Source organism: Brienomyrus brachyistius, chromosome 11 (assembly GCF_023856365.1).
Source record: "Brienomyrus brachyistius isolate T26 chromosome 11, BBRACH_0.4, whole genome shotgun sequence".
In the NCBI taxonomy this organism is placed as follows: Eukaryota; Metazoa; Chordata; class Actinopteri; order Osteoglossiformes; family Mormyridae; genus Brienomyrus; species Brienomyrus brachyistius.
Window position 1 is genome coordinate 13,719,447 of NC_064543.1, and position 17,065 is coordinate 13,736,511.

The window sequence follows — 17,065 nt, forward strand, 5'->3', positions numbered from 1 at the left end:
TGTTGAATGTGTAAGCCGCCATGTTGAAATTACATCACTGGGGCAACTCGGACATTTTTCAACATCATGTCATATTTTTTCAGTTTGGTTTCGTTTTTCGCTGGACTCGCAGCTATTCGCCTTCTCCGAAAGACAAAATTTTTGTTTGACTAACAAAACTGTTATTTTGGTGCGTTCGATTATTTCTCTCTAACTCGGATGAAAACGTCACGAAACGTCTGACGTTCCACGTTATAAAAAAGAGATAACAGTGCGGTGTTAGAACTGTTGCAAAAAGTAATCTTCATGTTACTTTGTAGCTTTGAACTGCGATGAAATAAATTAACAATATAACATTTACTATCATTTATTTAGAAGATACAACTAAGAACAAGGTCAGCCAGTGTCCCTGTAGCAACTGGAGTTAAAGGGCCAAACGTGAAACCATTTAAATTTGAATTCCTATGTGTTAAAGGACATAATCAGTGAGGATTGGAGGACTGTTTATTAAAGCCAATAGCTGCTCCTGCTCCCACTCCAGCTAGGCTTCTATTTCGGATATTAAATAGTATTTTTCTATCAAAATTTATATTCCTGCAACTTTGTAAATCAAAAAAGAAACTGACCTTTCTTTTTAAGATGCCTGGATAGGCACAGCTTCTGTTATACAATATATCAGTATTAATGCATACACTCCACCCTCTTATGCCTTTCCCAAAAGTTAGAAATGTAATGTTCTGTAGGAGTAATATTTCATTGCAAATACAAGACAGTGACCAATAAAAGTAAAGGGGGAAAGTAGGATCAAACACAAAAATAGGATATTTCAGGATTATTTATGTGAGCTAAATACAGGTGTTACATTCGTTGTGTTACTCATAGCTCAGACTGTAGTGTTAAATACAACAGTATCATTATAAAAGCAGTAATTACTTCATTCATTAAACATAAAAACTGAAAAGGCGTGAGATGTTTAAAAAGTATGTGAGAAAGCAACATTTCTACAACTGTGAGTCAATTTAGCAACACTGGTGCTAAATGAATGTCCCTTACAATAAGCAAAAGAAAAAATATGGTACTTATTGTTTTAATATGGCATCTAATATTAAAATTATGGAAGATTTGTACAGGTAACATTAACAACACATTTTTCCATCTCTTCTTCCTCTCCAGTGGCCAAAGACCATTTCAGTATGAGGGTAAACTTTTGGATTCGACATACAGGATGTGCAGATAATGTGGAACCGATTACAGAACAGTCCTGTTTCCATGACCTTACATCTTAAGCTCCTTAAAGGAACTGCATCTCTCTCTCTCTCCCCAGATTTACACGGCACATATACAAACAAACAGGGAGGAGGCAGTGCTGGTCATAAGGCCATACAGTGGTTATGTGATGGAGGCACAGCAGCAAGACGACCTTCTCAGGGCTCTCTCAGTATGGTTCCGCTTTCAGACTGCGGTACAGGCAGCACGTGAAGACCATTCCCACAATCTGAAAGCGTAGGGGAGAGACGACAACACATATCAAACTGCAAGCTTGTTCTCAATGCCTAGCCGTTTTGCAAAAATATGCATGTTTATGGAAATGATGCATTTATTCAGGCGAGAGAGAAAGATGATGCTGCAGCAGAGTTCTCAGCTGACCTGCACGCAGGCAATCCCAATGCCCACTGCCCCAATGATCTTCAGGTGTTCCAGTATGAAGTTCTCCAGCTTGGTGATGCAGCCACCCTGCAAAAGCAGACATCGCCTTTTAAGCATGATGTTCTCTTTATCATATCTCCGTACTCACATTAACTGCCATACAGCTGTTCAAATGATTGCATTATCTCTCAAATTTCCACATGATTTCTGTTTGATCCTTGACTGTTCCAAAATGGTAAGATGTGATCATGTAGTCATAGGTTTATCGCCCATGTACTTGTAGTAGGTTGAAATAAATGCACAATCCCCTGTGTATTAACTTTCCAGGTTCCAGTTTATAAATTTAAAAAAAGGAAGCACGAATGAAATTTGTGGGAGACGTATGATCGGCAGTATGAACATATTAGTACTTCCAAGAATATAAGTGTGACAATACAAGTTACACCTTTAGCCAGAATTATTATTAATTATAACTAAATGCAGTAATAATGTATTTCTGCGACCAAGAAGATGCTTCAAGAAGTAAATTTAAAAAAATGATCAGCCATTGATCGTTTGTCTCACGAATTATTCAGTTATACATCGACCCTTTACACCTGCAAACATTTTGATACCACAGTCGTCAAATTTTAAATCCGGTTTAGGGTGTATGTGCATGCTGGTGTTTGTATCATCCACCCAAACTACATAGTGGATTGTTAGAGACACCACCCGACAGGCTCACTGTGCCTCACCTCCACCTTGTAAATGTTGGAGGGGTGGTCTCTGTGTCCACAGTGGTTGGTAATGGTCTTGCAGCAGCTATCCGGAACTATCCTGCCTTCAGACTGAGATGACAGGATCCAGGCGCTTTCCTTCCAGTCAGCAGAGCTGTTACTGCCACAGCACTTAAACTGTGGGAGGAGAGAGAAAGGGGGATGAAGGGAAGGAAAGAGGGTGGGGTCAAAGTAGGAATGGGGGGTGAAAGGAAAGGATGGTAAGGAAGAGGATGGAGACAGAGAGAGAGAGGATTGAAAATATGCAGAAGAATGAGAAGATCAAAGTATGGATTCAGAAAAAGAAAAACACGCTCAGTAGCCCATGGCTATTTTGCTTATGTGTGTTTGCCATAATAAACAATGGAACACACATAATGTGCCGTATAACATATAAACAATGGTACAGGTGTTTGATTCACTATAATCTATGTACAGCATTGATCAAATAGTAATCAAATATGCAAAGATTACACTGTTCATATCAATGTCTACAAAGCCTAAAGTAGATGTATGAAAAGCTTTTATGTGCAGCCAATGATCAGACCGCGAAGGTCCCTGCCTTTGGCCACTGCCCAATCCGCACTGCACCCGAGCCCTATAGCCCCTCCTACAGGTGGTGAGTATCACTGGTGTGTGTGTGGTTTTTTTTTCTATTAAAAGCAGGCATCTAGCAGTATTAGGAGCATCGTGAACCTAAACAAATAACATTAGATTAATACGGAAGACCATCAGGAGATATGAACGGTGCCATCCCAAACGATCCTTGCCCTGCTCACTGGCCCCATATCACTTTGCCAGTCTCTGCACCCCAGTGCCTCACCTCCTGCTGCAGCTTGTCTACAGCCCTGGTGATCCGCTCCTCACCAGGCTGCTTGTATTTCTGCACCATAGTTTCCTTTAGGTTTTGCTTCAGCTCCTCATTCAACTGTGCAGCAAAAAGATAAAAATAGTCAGCTGTATAGTAACATATTAGCTGTTGTATTACAGCCATGCATGCAAGTAGAAATTCTAATTTTTAACAAGGCATTTTTTTTTTTATTCGGTTTTCATGAAATTGATTATCAGTAATTATATTTGTTTTCATTTGGTCCGTATTGCATCATTATTAGCGACATGGATAGAAAACTTCAGTGCTAATAAAGCATTTTTTGGAACTGAGAAAGAACAGTGAAGTAATGGAGAGAAACAGAAGCCAGGGCAGGTTTACCTGGTAGCAGAAAGGGAGACACTGTATGCATGCAGAAGAGGAAGAGGAAGGTTAAAACACAGGGAGGAAATGTAAAGGAAGGGAAATGAAAATTAAACAGAACACACAAGGTAACACAATATCTGTGTTTTCCTAAAGGAAACGTGTGTGTGTGGTACCAGCATTGTCATAACAGGAGCAACAAGTACATCAGCAAATTAGTAAATTCATCTGAATACGGTTCAAATTGTTTTTATATAATTCTGTACTGTTGAGTTCAGTTGACTGGCGTATGACACAATGTATCCAGAAGGGGGCGCGCTTAGCTCAAAAAAACTGGAAGGTTTTAGTTATGTTCACAGTGCCTAAAAAGTAATTAAGAAACATCAAAAACGATTACAGTGACAAGTACACTGTAATTGGTGCATTACAGATCATTAATGGAAAACATGAGGCTGCAGAGCAGTTAACAGAATTCTGTTCATGCCTTCAACGCAAGATTAGTCTTCCTACGAAGCATTTAAGAATCCAGGTTTGTGAAAATCGTATTATCAGACCACAACCGGACACACACACAAAGTGATTTTATTAGATGGAACTGGAAAGTCATGTAGGAACTGGAAATCAACCATCACCTGCTGGTAGTAGATGTAGGCCAGGATTCCAGCAAGGATCTCAAGCAGGAAAATACACAGCAAGAGGACAAAATACTGTGGGTATAAGAGAAAGAGAAATAGCCTTGAATAGCAGCTCACATGTTAAGAAGTTAAAAAAGTAGCAGCTCTACCTAGTGACTGGAAACAGTGGCACATGCATACGACAAAAACAAAATATGTACAGTAGTTTGCATGTAGTACATAACATTGGCATAGAAACAAGAACGAAGAGGGAAAACCTCCTTATGCAGAAGTTTGTACCGACTACCGACCTAATGTCACTTAGAGGAAGTCATCCTTAAAAGACTAATGACACCTCCGTCAGCGGTCATTCGGAGGCTGGTGCTGGGTATCGCACAGTCTGACTGGTCAGTGAGTAACCTCTAAAAAAAGAAGTGGATATATGAACACATAGACTAGGAATACCAAGGGTGTGTCTCAGAGTTATTTTCAGGTAAATGACTCCATTCAGTCCGACATCCTGCTGGACACAGAGTGCCCTTCACTGCCATCAACATGCCCACGTGCCTCTACAATACATACCTGTTCCGATATATACCTATCCAGTCAAGCAGAGCTGCGGAACCTGACCTACAGAGGGCCAGTGTGGGGGAGGGTTTTCAATCAGCCATTAATAAAGCAGTGGTTCTGAACTCCAGTCCTGGGGAGCCGCTGTTATTGGCCGATTGGGAGGTCATCCCAAAAACCCGCACCCACACCGGCCCTCTCTGAATCGGGTTTCTCTGCATTTCATGTTCCTTAGGTTCTCAGATAAGAACATGGGGGTCTTACAAACAAGTTCCAGAAAAACCTCTTCCTGAGGTTTGTGATAATAAGGCACCCAATTTCAATTAACAGAAATTTAATTACGAGCCAACATCTTTCCTATAGGATGGGCCAGAGACTGGCAGTCCGTAAACATGACTTGCCACTCAGCAAAACAAGTTATTTCCAGCTGTTCTGAGGCTATTAATAAAAGTATATCAAAGAACTTCTTTTTATCTGTGAATATAAAGCAAGCAATTGGTTACGATGGTGTTTAAGTGTAAACAGAACATTCTGGCCTGAACCAGTTGCTAAACATCTTACCATAAAGCTCTCTGAACCAGGAGGATTTAGAACAAGAAGTTCATTCACAGTGCAGTCACCCCCCTGCTGGTACACACTGCTGATGTGTGTATGGTCCAAGTATATATTACACCATGGGGACCAATTGTCCCCTTATTGTGATAAAAACCTGTTATTTTTCTTCGGTCCCCAAAAGAGGAAATTCAATTTTATAAAAATCTGTGACTGGAATCAAAAGACTAAAAATGCCAAAAGTTCTGTATTTTGTTTGGTTACTTATGGTTAAGGTTAGCGATGGGTAAAGTTTAAAGTTGTCAAGCGTCAAGGGCCATCAGAGAATAAGGGTTTTCTCATGCTAGGCAATCCGTACTGTGCCCATGCACTTTTGACCCCCAAAGTCCAGTTTGTTTAACTAATGTGATATTTCCATACTGTGCCTGGGCCCACTTGGAGAAGCGGGCCAGGGCACGGCTCAGTTGGACGGGGTACCATATCCAGCGTGATCGTGAACTGTGACCGAGCACTGAACACAGACAATGATGCGACCGGCACACACACGCGCAGGTGTGAGCCGAACAAGGAAGGAACAAATCAGGTAGGCTGTACAGATCAGGTAGCGACAATTATTTAACAAACACTGTAGCAAAGGGATCACTGTGGTCTATGGCAGAGGTGCAGTGTTTGCTGCTGGTTTTTTTTGCATCTGGGCTGATGAGAGTATCCAGGAACAACTCGATACGACACAAAATCTCAGAGAGGCTCATATTTTACCAACTATTTTGTTATACATGCAGCATAATTAAATGAAAATTGCTGCGTTGAATACTTGATAAATCTATAGAAGGCCGAGTGTCATTGCACCCAGAATGACAAAATAAAGACATTAATCATGAACCGTGCTGTGTGATAACATTTTTCTTCCTTTGTTTTCACACAGTGACTTCTGGCCCGGAACGTTAAGTGCAATGTGAGCACGAACCAGCAGGGGGTGTGGGGAGGGGGGACAATCATGCTTGGGCACGATACGAGGCAACCGGACCAAGTGTGAGTACGGCCTAAGGGAGGATGCATGGCAGATCCATCAGCTGCTAGGGAGGGGGGAATAGCTGTGTTAGTTTTAGCTAGGAGTAACACCCTGGGCCCCCACCCCACATGCTATACTCCTCGCCCCTGAGTTTTCCTGCTCAGGGCTCCCATCAACTGGGATCAAGTTACAGATCTCTCTCCCTCACAGCTCATACTTTTCATGTGACTCACTGTCCAAATCAAGGCACTTAGAGATACACCCTGTAACCTGGTCTACCAGGCAGTACCTCACTGGCAGAACAAAAACGAGGCTGGTGGCCAGACATCACATTAAAAAGGAGAGTAAACTTGCCAGCTCTATAATACAATCATGACAATTAGTTGTAAACAAAAAAAAAAAACAAACACCACTTTCCAGTAAAAACGATACAGTTGCACGCATGAAGTTTGAATTCTGTGTGACCATGTGTGAAGAAAAGAAAAAACTCCAGCTGACGGGTGGGGAAATGTGATCTCACCTGCAGTCACAGAGCGGCCGAAAGCTCGGCATGTGAAAGCTCGTGACTCGCTGGTGTCTCAAGGGTCAAAGGTCACGCAAGTGGAATGTTAAGCAGGCCCGGCCCACCTGGAGGAGGGTACTGATATTAAGCTCTACAACTGGTGAGTCAACAGTACGAAAAGACAGGAGGATTCCTATGGGACAATAATGGTCCGGGAGTACGAAGGAGAGTAAACGGGCTTCTTAATTAAACCTGACTAATAACATGTAAAATGGGATTATGACCGGAAGGTTTCATTCGCTTGATTTTTTATGCTGTATATTTAGCTACCAATCTAGACAGTGCTGAAGAATTCAATATTTCCAGAGCCCCTAGAAGCACCCTACCACATGTGTGGTCACTTTCAGGCAATCTGAGCTGAAGTTCAGAAGCAAAAATCTGCATGTTCTCATATAATGTGCTATTTGCAGTACTTCACTTAGGACAATAACACCTATTAAGTAAATGTAAATCTAGACATTGCTAACACAAAACAACACTACTTTGAATCATTGCTTTGTTTTCTTGCTGATTAAATGGTCATTCCAATGTAACAGTGCTAGATTATATACAACATACATAATTACATGCTAAGACTAGATGAGTACTAGGAGATTAGATAAAAAGTGTAATATATGCAAAAATCATAAGCCTCGTTTATGGAATTCTGCAGCGTATCTGAAAACAAAGAATGTACATTAACTAGAATGTTTCTACACGAGCCAAACATATATTACTCTCTGTTATTCAACCAAGCAAACAGTGGTCAGCTAGTATCCATGAAAACAGCATAAAAACACATAACCCTAGTGTGTCCACATAACAGAGTGAGTGTACTGAGTCAGCTCTTAACTATGCACTGGGACATCTTGTGGGACATGACAACAAATGAGACCACTTTATCTACACCCACTGCATTACCAGCTCAACTCAAGGTCCTTACAAGTCAGTGAAGAACTGCAGTTATAATACACCATTGTCTCTTCCACAGAACAAGGCCAGGAAACACATTAAAGACCCAACTGTAATACTCAGTCCTAACAGTGAAGCCCCAAATGTCTGGCAAGCATCCAGATCCTAGATAAAGACCTCACTCTGTGATAAGTCACCCTCCTACTTATCTATCCATCTACCTTAAAACCATTTCCTGTTCAGGTCATGGAAGAACCTGGAGCCTATTGCAGGAAGCATAGGGTACACCCTGGAAGGATCCCAATCCACCACAGAGCACAAACACACACACACTCATAATCACACACTAAGAGTAATTCATAGAAGGCGAAAAGCATGCCTTTGGATTGGGGGAGGAGCCTCTACAGGAAACCCATTCAGATATTCAAACTCCATAGACAGAGCAAAAGTGGGATGTGAACCAGACAGTCCACATTTTTGCTCCCTCCCGGCTCACATGACTGTCTGGCAGGGAGCTGGGTTGGAGCAAAAACCTGGACTGTCTAGGGGTTCCTGAAGACTGGGTTGGGAAACACTGGTGTAAGGAACTGTGCCACATCCCTGCTCTAGGACTGAGGGAGCCATTCATGCTCATGTCCTGCTTATGCAACAGGAGATGCCTCCTCCATGCGTCTCCATTTACACTGATGTGTTGTGTGTCTACTCCTTTGCAATCAAGAATCTGACACCGTTGTGGGAAACTGAAGAACGTGAAGCCGAGGGGGATGAGAAGAGTACATTGGTCTCATGTGGTTGGATGCCATATATGAGGTAGCAAATGCTGCAGGTTCGCATTCAGCTTGTACCGTGTGACCGCAGATTATGAGAATGTCATGCGTTTGTCAGAGAAACTATGAACCCATACAAATGTAAATGTGATATTCCTGTCTGTACACAACTATGCATCTGAGAGAGAGAGAGAGAGAGAGAGAGTGTCAGAGAGAGAGAGACCCCTCATGAAAGTGTGTCACTGAATGTCAGACAGTTATTTCAGTTCCCCCAGTAGCGTGCAGTGGTATGTTTGCATGCATGTGTGTGTGCGCATGTGCTTCCCCACAAGCCCTGAACTGTCCGGAATGTGGTGGGAGATGGAGAGAGGACAAACAGTACAAACTCCAAATTTAGAAAGTCAGCCCAGTAAGAAAGTAAAGGAAGTGGAAAGCCAACACAACAAGTATTCCTAAGAGAGATACAAAAGGCCCAGCATCCTGAGAATACTGCTGTGTGTGTGTGTGTGTGTGTGTGTGTGTGAGTGAGAGAGAGACACACACATGTGCAGTCAGTCAGGTCCAATACTTCCACCTATAGCCCTGCACTGTGCTTTTTATGACAAAGGTGCTAATTGTGCATCTCTTGCTACCCGCTATGCAGTGGACCCAACCCACACCCCCCTTTGTCAGGGTAAGGAAATGGTGACTCACAAAAATGGTGACTCAGTTCATCCACTGAGAAGCAAAAAACATTCTCCAGCACCCACCAATCCTCCTTCCCCGTGCTGCCAGCTCAAATGCCTGCCTGCACGCAACCCCAGCCCTCATCTCCTGGCGTGGCCAGTCGAAATCCAGCTTGCCATGCAAGTCTACATTTGTCTCCCCATTTTTCCCGGCTGGTGTAATCTGCGGTGTACAGACTACAAGAAGCACCCCGGTCAGGGTACCTCAGTGGTACCTTGCCGGTCGGGGATTTCAACCAGCAATCTTTCATCCACAAGTGCACTTCCCTAACAATTAGGCCACCATTCCAAAGTAAGTCTGGGTTCTCCCAGTATTTCAAAGGGGCTTCGGGAACATACCGCGTGTCTGAATTTCATAGACCCTGACTTTTCCCAGCCTGATATCAGTTTTATCACCAAAATACTGTAATCCATACTTTTAAGCGTGTCTGAATTTGCAAATGCATCAGAAACTGTGACAAGGTTTCTCAGCCCTGTTCCCAGTATTCATGTACCAGACACTTAGTGCCCTTGGTTGCTTTATAGTCTGGTTCATGTGTGCTAGGACCTGGGAGGGGGGGCTGTCTGGGGATCCCGGAGGGCAGGGTTGAGAAACATTACATTAGTATGTTTGACAGAAACTGAAAACCAACAATGCTGAGCTGTGGTGTCTACTAAGCACGCCCACTGAAACAGGCTTTTCGTTTAAAAATAACTAGTTCTTACGGTCTTGCCAGCCTCCCATCACCACATACACACATAAAACTATTTTGGCCCTTCTCACTACCTGCAACCACTGCACCAGTCATCATATTCCATGGAGCTATTGCTGAAGGAGCATTCCATGACTGGATAAATGCAGTCATGCAGACATGTAGAACTGTGCTTTCCTTGGCACTCTTTAAAAAAAATTCAGGAAATGTAAAACAATGGGGCAGTATGACTCTAGGGTAAAAAAAATAAAATCTCCATCGACAGTAACAAACCCAGACAGTGTTTTTGCAGATATTCACTCCAGATTTTGGTCAAAATTTGTCGCTCCAGTTAAAGTTTGTCATATTAGTGAAAATACAGTAACTGCGTGTCGAGAGCCCTCACCACTCTTAGCAGGTTTCGCTGCTCCTTGAAAGTGGCACAGCAACCCAGAAACCCTGTAACCATGACGATCACCCCTGCCAGGACCAGGATGTACGCAGAAGCTGCGTAAGTGCTGGACTGCAGCAAGCTGATGTAGTCACTCTTCTCCACCAGCGTCCATATCCCAACGGCCATCACGGCGCCTCCTGCCAGCTAGGAGAACACAAAACCAAACACATTCATGGAACGATGGCACCTGGAACAAAACTTCATACACGAGCCTTGTCTTACTAGCAGATACTCCTAAGCTAATGCCTGAAACATGTTCATATGCGTTGGCAATTTATTAATACTGGTTATGCAGTATGGACAAAGCTTTGGGTTACACATGAGTTGACAGAATCTCACCCAGAAGAGGAAGTTGAAGGTGAAGAGCAGGTACTTCAGACAGATGGTCCCACATGTTTCCTTCTTTTCATCATATGCCCCCATCCTGAGAGAGAACAGGCAAAGGATTGTAAACAACATCCACAATAACATCAACAACTTCTCCATGGTCCAGCTCTACAACTCTGTAAAAACTCGGCATGGACATGGGTCCAGGGCAGCCACAATGAATTACACGTACACTATATTGCCAAAAGTATTGGGAACCTGCTTTTACATACATATGAACTTTAATGAGATCCCATTCTTAATACGCAGGCTTTAATATAGAGTTGGCCCACCCTTTGCAGCTATAACAGCTTCAACTCTTCTGGGAAGGGCTGTCCTCAAGGTTTAGGAGTGTTTTTATGGGATTCTTCCAGGAGAGCATTTGTGAGGTCAGGCACTGATGTTGGACGAGAAGGCCTGGCTCTCAGTCTCCGCTCTAATTCATCCCAGTGGTGTGCTGTCGGGTTGAGGTCAGGGCTCTGTGCAGGCCAGTCAAGTTCCTCCACACCAGACTCGCTCATCCATGTCCTTACGGACCTTGCTTTGTGCACTGGTACACATTCATGTTGGAACAGGAAGGGACCATCCCTAAACTATTCCCACAAAGTTGGGAGCATGAAATTGTCCAAAATGGTTTTGAATGCTGCAGCATTAAGAGTTCCTTTCACTGGAAGTTCTGCACACTGTGCGCCTCAGCATACATTGTCCCCACTCTCTGATTTTATGTGGCCTACCACTTCGTGGCTGAGTTCACAGTTGCTTCCACTTTGTTATAATACCACTAACAGTTGACTGTGGAATATTTAGTAGTGATGAAATTTCACAAATGCACTTATTGCACAGTTGGCACTGTAACACGGTACCACGCTTGAATTCACTGAGCTCCTGAGAGTGACCCATTCTTTTGTAAATGTTTGTAGAGGCAGCCTGCATGCCTAGGTGCTTGATTTTGTACACCCGTGGCTATGAAATTGATTGGAGCACCGGAATTCAATGATTTGGAGGGGTGTCCCAATGCTTTTGGCAATATAGTGTATTTAATTCTGTTCAAGGCCCTGTTTTATCCACGATTCATTAGTAGATGGTCCTCATTCATGAAGGGAACATCCGGGAAAGTAGATTTGGAACAGGGGCGAGCCAAACAGGTAGCAAAGTATCCTCTGGACAGACTCTCTGATGTCATTCATTCCTTCTGTCTGATCATTCTCTCCCCAGACAGCCCATCACCTGGCGGCAGACGGCTGGCAGCAACTACAAAGCAACTACTACCCCCACCACACCTCAGAATCCTACCACATCCCTACCTCCAGCAGCTGCCACTCCCTGCGCACTGCCTGGGCAGTCCCTGCCAGTGGAGCACTCTTTATCCATGGAAACTTGCTCAACCTACTCACAGATAATATATACCCTCTCTGATTAGATATGTCGTGTGAGGCATTACAACCACACAGTATGGTACTTCTGAACTGGAAACATATTCAGTAAAAAGGAAGTGATGAAAAAAATCCGAAAATGCACACACTGCATGGGCACTGGCACGCAAACACACACACACACACACACACACACACACACACACACACACACACACACACACACACACACACACACAGTACCACACTTATTCCCTGTGTAATCACTGCAGTGATTCCACCCGGTATCCTGCTCTGAATCAGTCTGCAGCCATCGAGTCCATACTTGCCCTCCGCTCATCTTGGCCCCACCCCTGCTGCAGCAGTCCATTAAGATAATACACACCTTCTCAGCAACCCCCCCCCCCCCCCCCGACTTCCTTGGCAGATAGAAGCAGGCACCCAGTGCCCATCCCCCCTCCCAGTTTTCAGCCAATGAGCCAATGGCCCATTCCTCAAGCTGCCCCCCTCAAGAGAAGAAAGAATCAATGAATGGGGGAGGAGGGGAAGGCTGTTCCTTAAATTATGGATGAAAGATGATGTTGTTTAATTTAACTTTACAACTCCCCTTGTGGAACAAATTCTTTCCCCATAGTACACCTCTGCAGTTACCATGGCAACAATACCACGGTTCAGGCCCCAAGGCCTGTCACCCATCTGTCCACACTGATCGGAGCCTGACCCCCCCACTCACAAGACACTGTCAATCCAGTCCAAACAAAATGTCATAAACAAGCACTGCATCTTAAACAAACCTATAATGAGAGCGCACTGGACAGTTAATTTAACCACCAGTTGGACAAAAGGAAGTTTCTATCTTCTTAAAGAACCACAGAAGAACCACATTGTGGATTTCAGCTACAGGCCTTTGGTTAGATCCCGACATCTCTACCTCACCAGCTGCTGTGTTTGTAAGCAACAAAAGCAGAGATACGCTTGCATATAATTTATACATTTTAGACTAGAGACAAGGTGCAGGAAATGGATCGATGGATGGAAAGTATGTCTATAAAATAAAGAACATGTATAATAAGGCAGAGTAGAGAGAGAATTTAGATAGATAGATAGATAGATAGATAGATAGAGAGATAGATAGAGAGATAGATAGAGAGATAGATAGAGAGATAGATAGAGAGATACTTTATTAATCTATAAAGAAATTGCAGATTACATAACACTTATAAAACTTTGTCTTAGGGGCACAATTTAATCTAAGATCAGATGACTAACTTAAGCTTTCATAAGACGATATGAACCCCTTCGAGGTTAAGTAGATAAGTATTTTATAAAAGCACAGCAATATACAAGGGACTATAAATTCCCACGTACGACTCGGCAGGGGAATCGATACGCCAAAAACGCATTTATTTACATTAGAGATTGTTCTCTGTGGGGATGACAGTGCCGAAACCCTGCAGTCAGAGCTTTTAAACCATGGGAGAAAAAAAATTGGTGTAATCTAAACTGCAAAATGAAAAATTATCTGACATAGTAATTAAAATATAAAAATCTGGGCAGCCTCGTTTCCCAACACGGACAGTGTTTCGGGTGATTCTTTTTGGTAGTAAAACACCAAATTGACTCTTAGCGTTTTTGGGAAGAGCCACAAAACAATAAAACAATACACAGGGGTGCAGATCATTAGCGATCTGTATTGAACTTGCATCATTATCACGCAAAAGTAATCAGGCGCATGCATAGTTTGTCAGCTCAACACGCCAGCACATACAAACCAGTTACAGTAATGGAAATTATAGCCACTGATTAACATGGTGTGTAACTTAAATACACATGGCCGAAAGGCACAAATACCAGGACCAACATCACGATCGTGCTATAGAAATAACATGGCGCTGAATGAATGCGGAAAAACAAATTTTAAAAGTATCTACATGCGGTTTTTAGAAAGTAATATCTAAAGAAAGACCAAGTGGTTAATCGCTCATTTTTGATACAACCTACGTATCTCCCTTATAAGCAGCCAACAATAGCTTTGGTAATCTGCCATCAAAACTACTCATTTACCTGCTGCCGAAATGTAATTACCCGTAGTCCACCCGATTTAACTGAGTAATTCTTTTTTTCCGGAAGGTGAACTTTCAAGTCGTCCTCTTTTCCTTTCCCTTGTCCCGGCAATCACTTTTTCTTACTCGGTGTCCTTTGTACAAAAAAGAAAAAGCTGCGGCCAGCAGCACTGGGAACGTGTCCCGCAGACTCCACCCGCCGTACCGTCACTCAGCCCCGCAAAGCACTGCGGATGTGTGTCGCCGTCAAGTGGACGGAGTCGCACTTTAAATTACACTTCAGGCACAAAAAGCAAAAAAATGAACTCTTTGTAACGCTTTATTAAATGCGTTTCATTTTTTACTCCGACAAAATAATATGTAAATGTTGCTCACTGCAAATGTTTCGTAATAAGTGATCTTCAGCACAGAATGTTAGAAGTTTCGATAACGGCGGAAAATACCTTTAGTAAGGTGTTACTTGCTGCATCATATTTGAAATGCCACGTATTAAAGAGTAATTATTGCTTTTACTTTAATAGATGCTTTACAGTATTGTTGGTCTAATTGTGAAAATACAGTTTATTAAGTTTTAAAATACTGCATGTTGGAGGTATTTTGTAAGGTATTTTAATTTATATTATTTTTATATGATATGAGTAACATTGATCTGTAACGGTTAATAAATTAGAATCTGAACGTTTGGAGCACCCGGAAAAAGACTTCATCCAACTTTTTAGCACGAACTGTGTTGGTTCCCGTTTCCATAGCTAAATATTGACATATCATCCATCCATCCATTTTCCAAACTGCTTATCCTACTGGGTCGCGGGGGGTCCGGAGTCTATCCCGGAAGCTATGGGCACGAGGCAGGGAACAACCCAGGATGGGGGGCCAGCTCATTGCAGGGCACACTCACACACCATTCACTCACACATACACACCTATGGGCAATTTAGCATCTCCAATTAGCCTCAGCATGTTTTTGGACTGTGGGGGGAAACCGGAGTACCCGGGGGAAACCCCACGACGACATGGGGAGAACATGCAAACTCCACACACATGTGACCCAGGCGGAGACTCAAATCTGGGTCCCAGAGGTGTAAGGCAACAGTGCTAACCACTGCACCATCATTGTAATCAATTAAAGTTCTTAATAGAATATCCAGAGGCAAATTATAGACATGAGTATGTGAAAGTTTAGACATGTCATAGTAATGGAAAAACTGTGTAAAACATGTAAATAAGTATACACATTACAACAGCGAATTAATGAATTATAACTAATTAGTGAGTCCAGTTTATAGGAGCCAGGCACCTTTGTACTATGGAAGGAATCCAGAGCAATCAGAGGAAACCTACATAAACATGGAGAGAACATGGGGCCTCCATCTACAAACATGTGTGGATCAGCAGGATTCACTGGAGATGGGAATTTCAGGACCTGTAACAGATTCTGAGAAATTGCTCTCAGCATTCAGGTCAACAGTCATCTCTGATCTTTCCATTTACCTTTTCACTGCTCCTATGTTACCTTCTTAGGCCAAGAACACAGGATAACCTGGGAACATAAGTTAAGAACATCTGTGTCTCCCAGTCATTAGTCGTACCTCCAAAGTGTGGCCCATCTTGAGTGTAGCCAGCTTTCTGAACCATTAAGAGATCAGTGGCGAATGACTGACGGTTACAGTAAGCTTCACAGCTTCAGCAGGTGTGCCCACGCCAGGCGGCAGTCATCATTTGCCAGCCAAAAATCCCAGCATGTGATCAAAGGCGGAGAGATGTGGTTTACTCCACATGCAAATATTTCCACGACCATCCAGTTCCAGAGATCAGATAAACATCTGTTGTGGTCATAAAGCTGAGCACTGATTGATTTGGATGAGAACCATTCTCTTAATATGAACGTAAACATTCCCCTTATTTAAACACATAAACATCAGTCATCTGTAAATGGTTATTATGGCAAACACACATCACCAAAATAGCCATGGTGCGCTGATTTTTATTTTCTCCTTCTGAATCCATGCTTTGATCCTCTCATTCTTGTGTATATTTTCATGTCTCCAACCTCTTCCTTACCATCCTTTCCTTTCACCCCCCATTCCTACTTTGACCCCACCCTCTTTCCTTCCCTTCATCCCCCTTTCTCTCTCCTCCCACAGTTTAAGTGCTGCGGCAGTAACAGCTCTGCTGACTGGAAGGAAAGCGCCTGGATCCTGTCATCTCAGTCTGAAGGCAGGATAGTTCCGGATAGCTGCTGCAAGACCATTACCAACCACTGTGGACACAGAGACCACCCCTCCAACATTTACAAGGTGGAGATGAGGCACAGTGAGCCTGTCGGGTGGTGTCTCTAACCCTCCACTATGTAGTTTGGGTGGATGATACAAACACCAGCATGCACATACACCCTAAAACGGATTTAAAATTTGACGACTGTTTTAGTATCAAACTGAAGTTTCAAAATGTTTGCAGATGTGAAGGGTTGATTCAATTTAATTCAATTTTATTTATATAGCGCTTTTAACAACAGTCATTGTCACAAAGCACTTTCCATATAACCGGCTCAAACCCCCCACCAAGCAAGCCTGAGGCGACAGCAGCTGGGGGGGTGTCCGTTGGTAAAGAATGATTTACTGATCTTGACTTTGCCGACGACGTGGTGATCTTAGTGGAGTCAATGGAGGCTCTGATCGTAGCTCTCGAGAGACTGAGCGAGGAGTCCGAGTGTCTGGGATTGCGGGTGTCCTGGATAAAGACCAAGATCCAGGCATTTAATGACTTCTTAGGCACAGCCATCAGTAGTGTGTCTATCTGCGGGGGGGAATGTCGACCTTGTCAAGAGATTCACTGTACCTACCTGGGCAGTGACATTCATGCCTCTGGTGACTCT

The 17,065-nt window shown here is 43.1% G+C and overlaps 1 protein-coding gene across 2 annotated transcripts; it reads right to left on the reverse strand.

Moving 5' to 3' along the window:
• Nucleotides 1-796: 796 nt before the first annotated feature.
• On the reverse strand, nt 797-14,404 carry cd151 (CD151 molecule). 2 transcript variants are annotated; one of them, XM_049030500.1, is made up of 9 exons: nt 14,192-14,404; nt 10,728-10,812; nt 10,341-10,532; nt 4,206-4,280; nt 3,592-3,612; nt 3,205-3,309; nt 2,361-2,519; nt 1,627-1,713; nt 797-1,474 (listed from the first exon to the last, which is right to left on the reverse strand). In XM_049030500.1, exons 2-9 carry the CDS (start codon nt 10,809-10,811, stop codon nt 1,415-1,417), a joined length of 783 nt encoding a protein of 260 aa, XP_048886457.1. In that variant the 5' UTR covers nt 10,812; nt 14,192-14,404; the 3' UTR covers nt 797-1,414. The 2 variants fall into 2 exon arrangements, with proteins under 2 accessions (XP_048886457.1, XP_048886458.1); XM_049030501.1 differs by lacking the exon at nt 3,592-3,612 and having other exon boundaries at nt 14,192-14,401.
• Between the last annotated feature and the right edge of the window lie 2,661 nt (nt 14,405-17,065).

What these genes read in the sequence shown, in the direction of transcription:
- cd151 (XM_049030500.1), bottom strand. Translation starts at nt 10,811, where the DNA reads ATGGGGGCATATGATGAAAAGAAGGAAACATGTGGGACCATCTGTCTG. An exon ending in CCTACATCTACTACCAGCAG is followed by an intron (nt 3,613 to 4,205) that starts GTGATGGTTGAT and finishes GCATGCATACAG; the next exon opens with TGTCTCCCTTTCTGCTACCA. An exon ending in CCAACATTTACAAGGTGGAG is followed by an intron (nt 1,714 to 2,360) that starts GTGAGGCACAGT and finishes CTGCTTTTGCAG; the next exon opens with GGTGGCTGCATCACCAAGCT.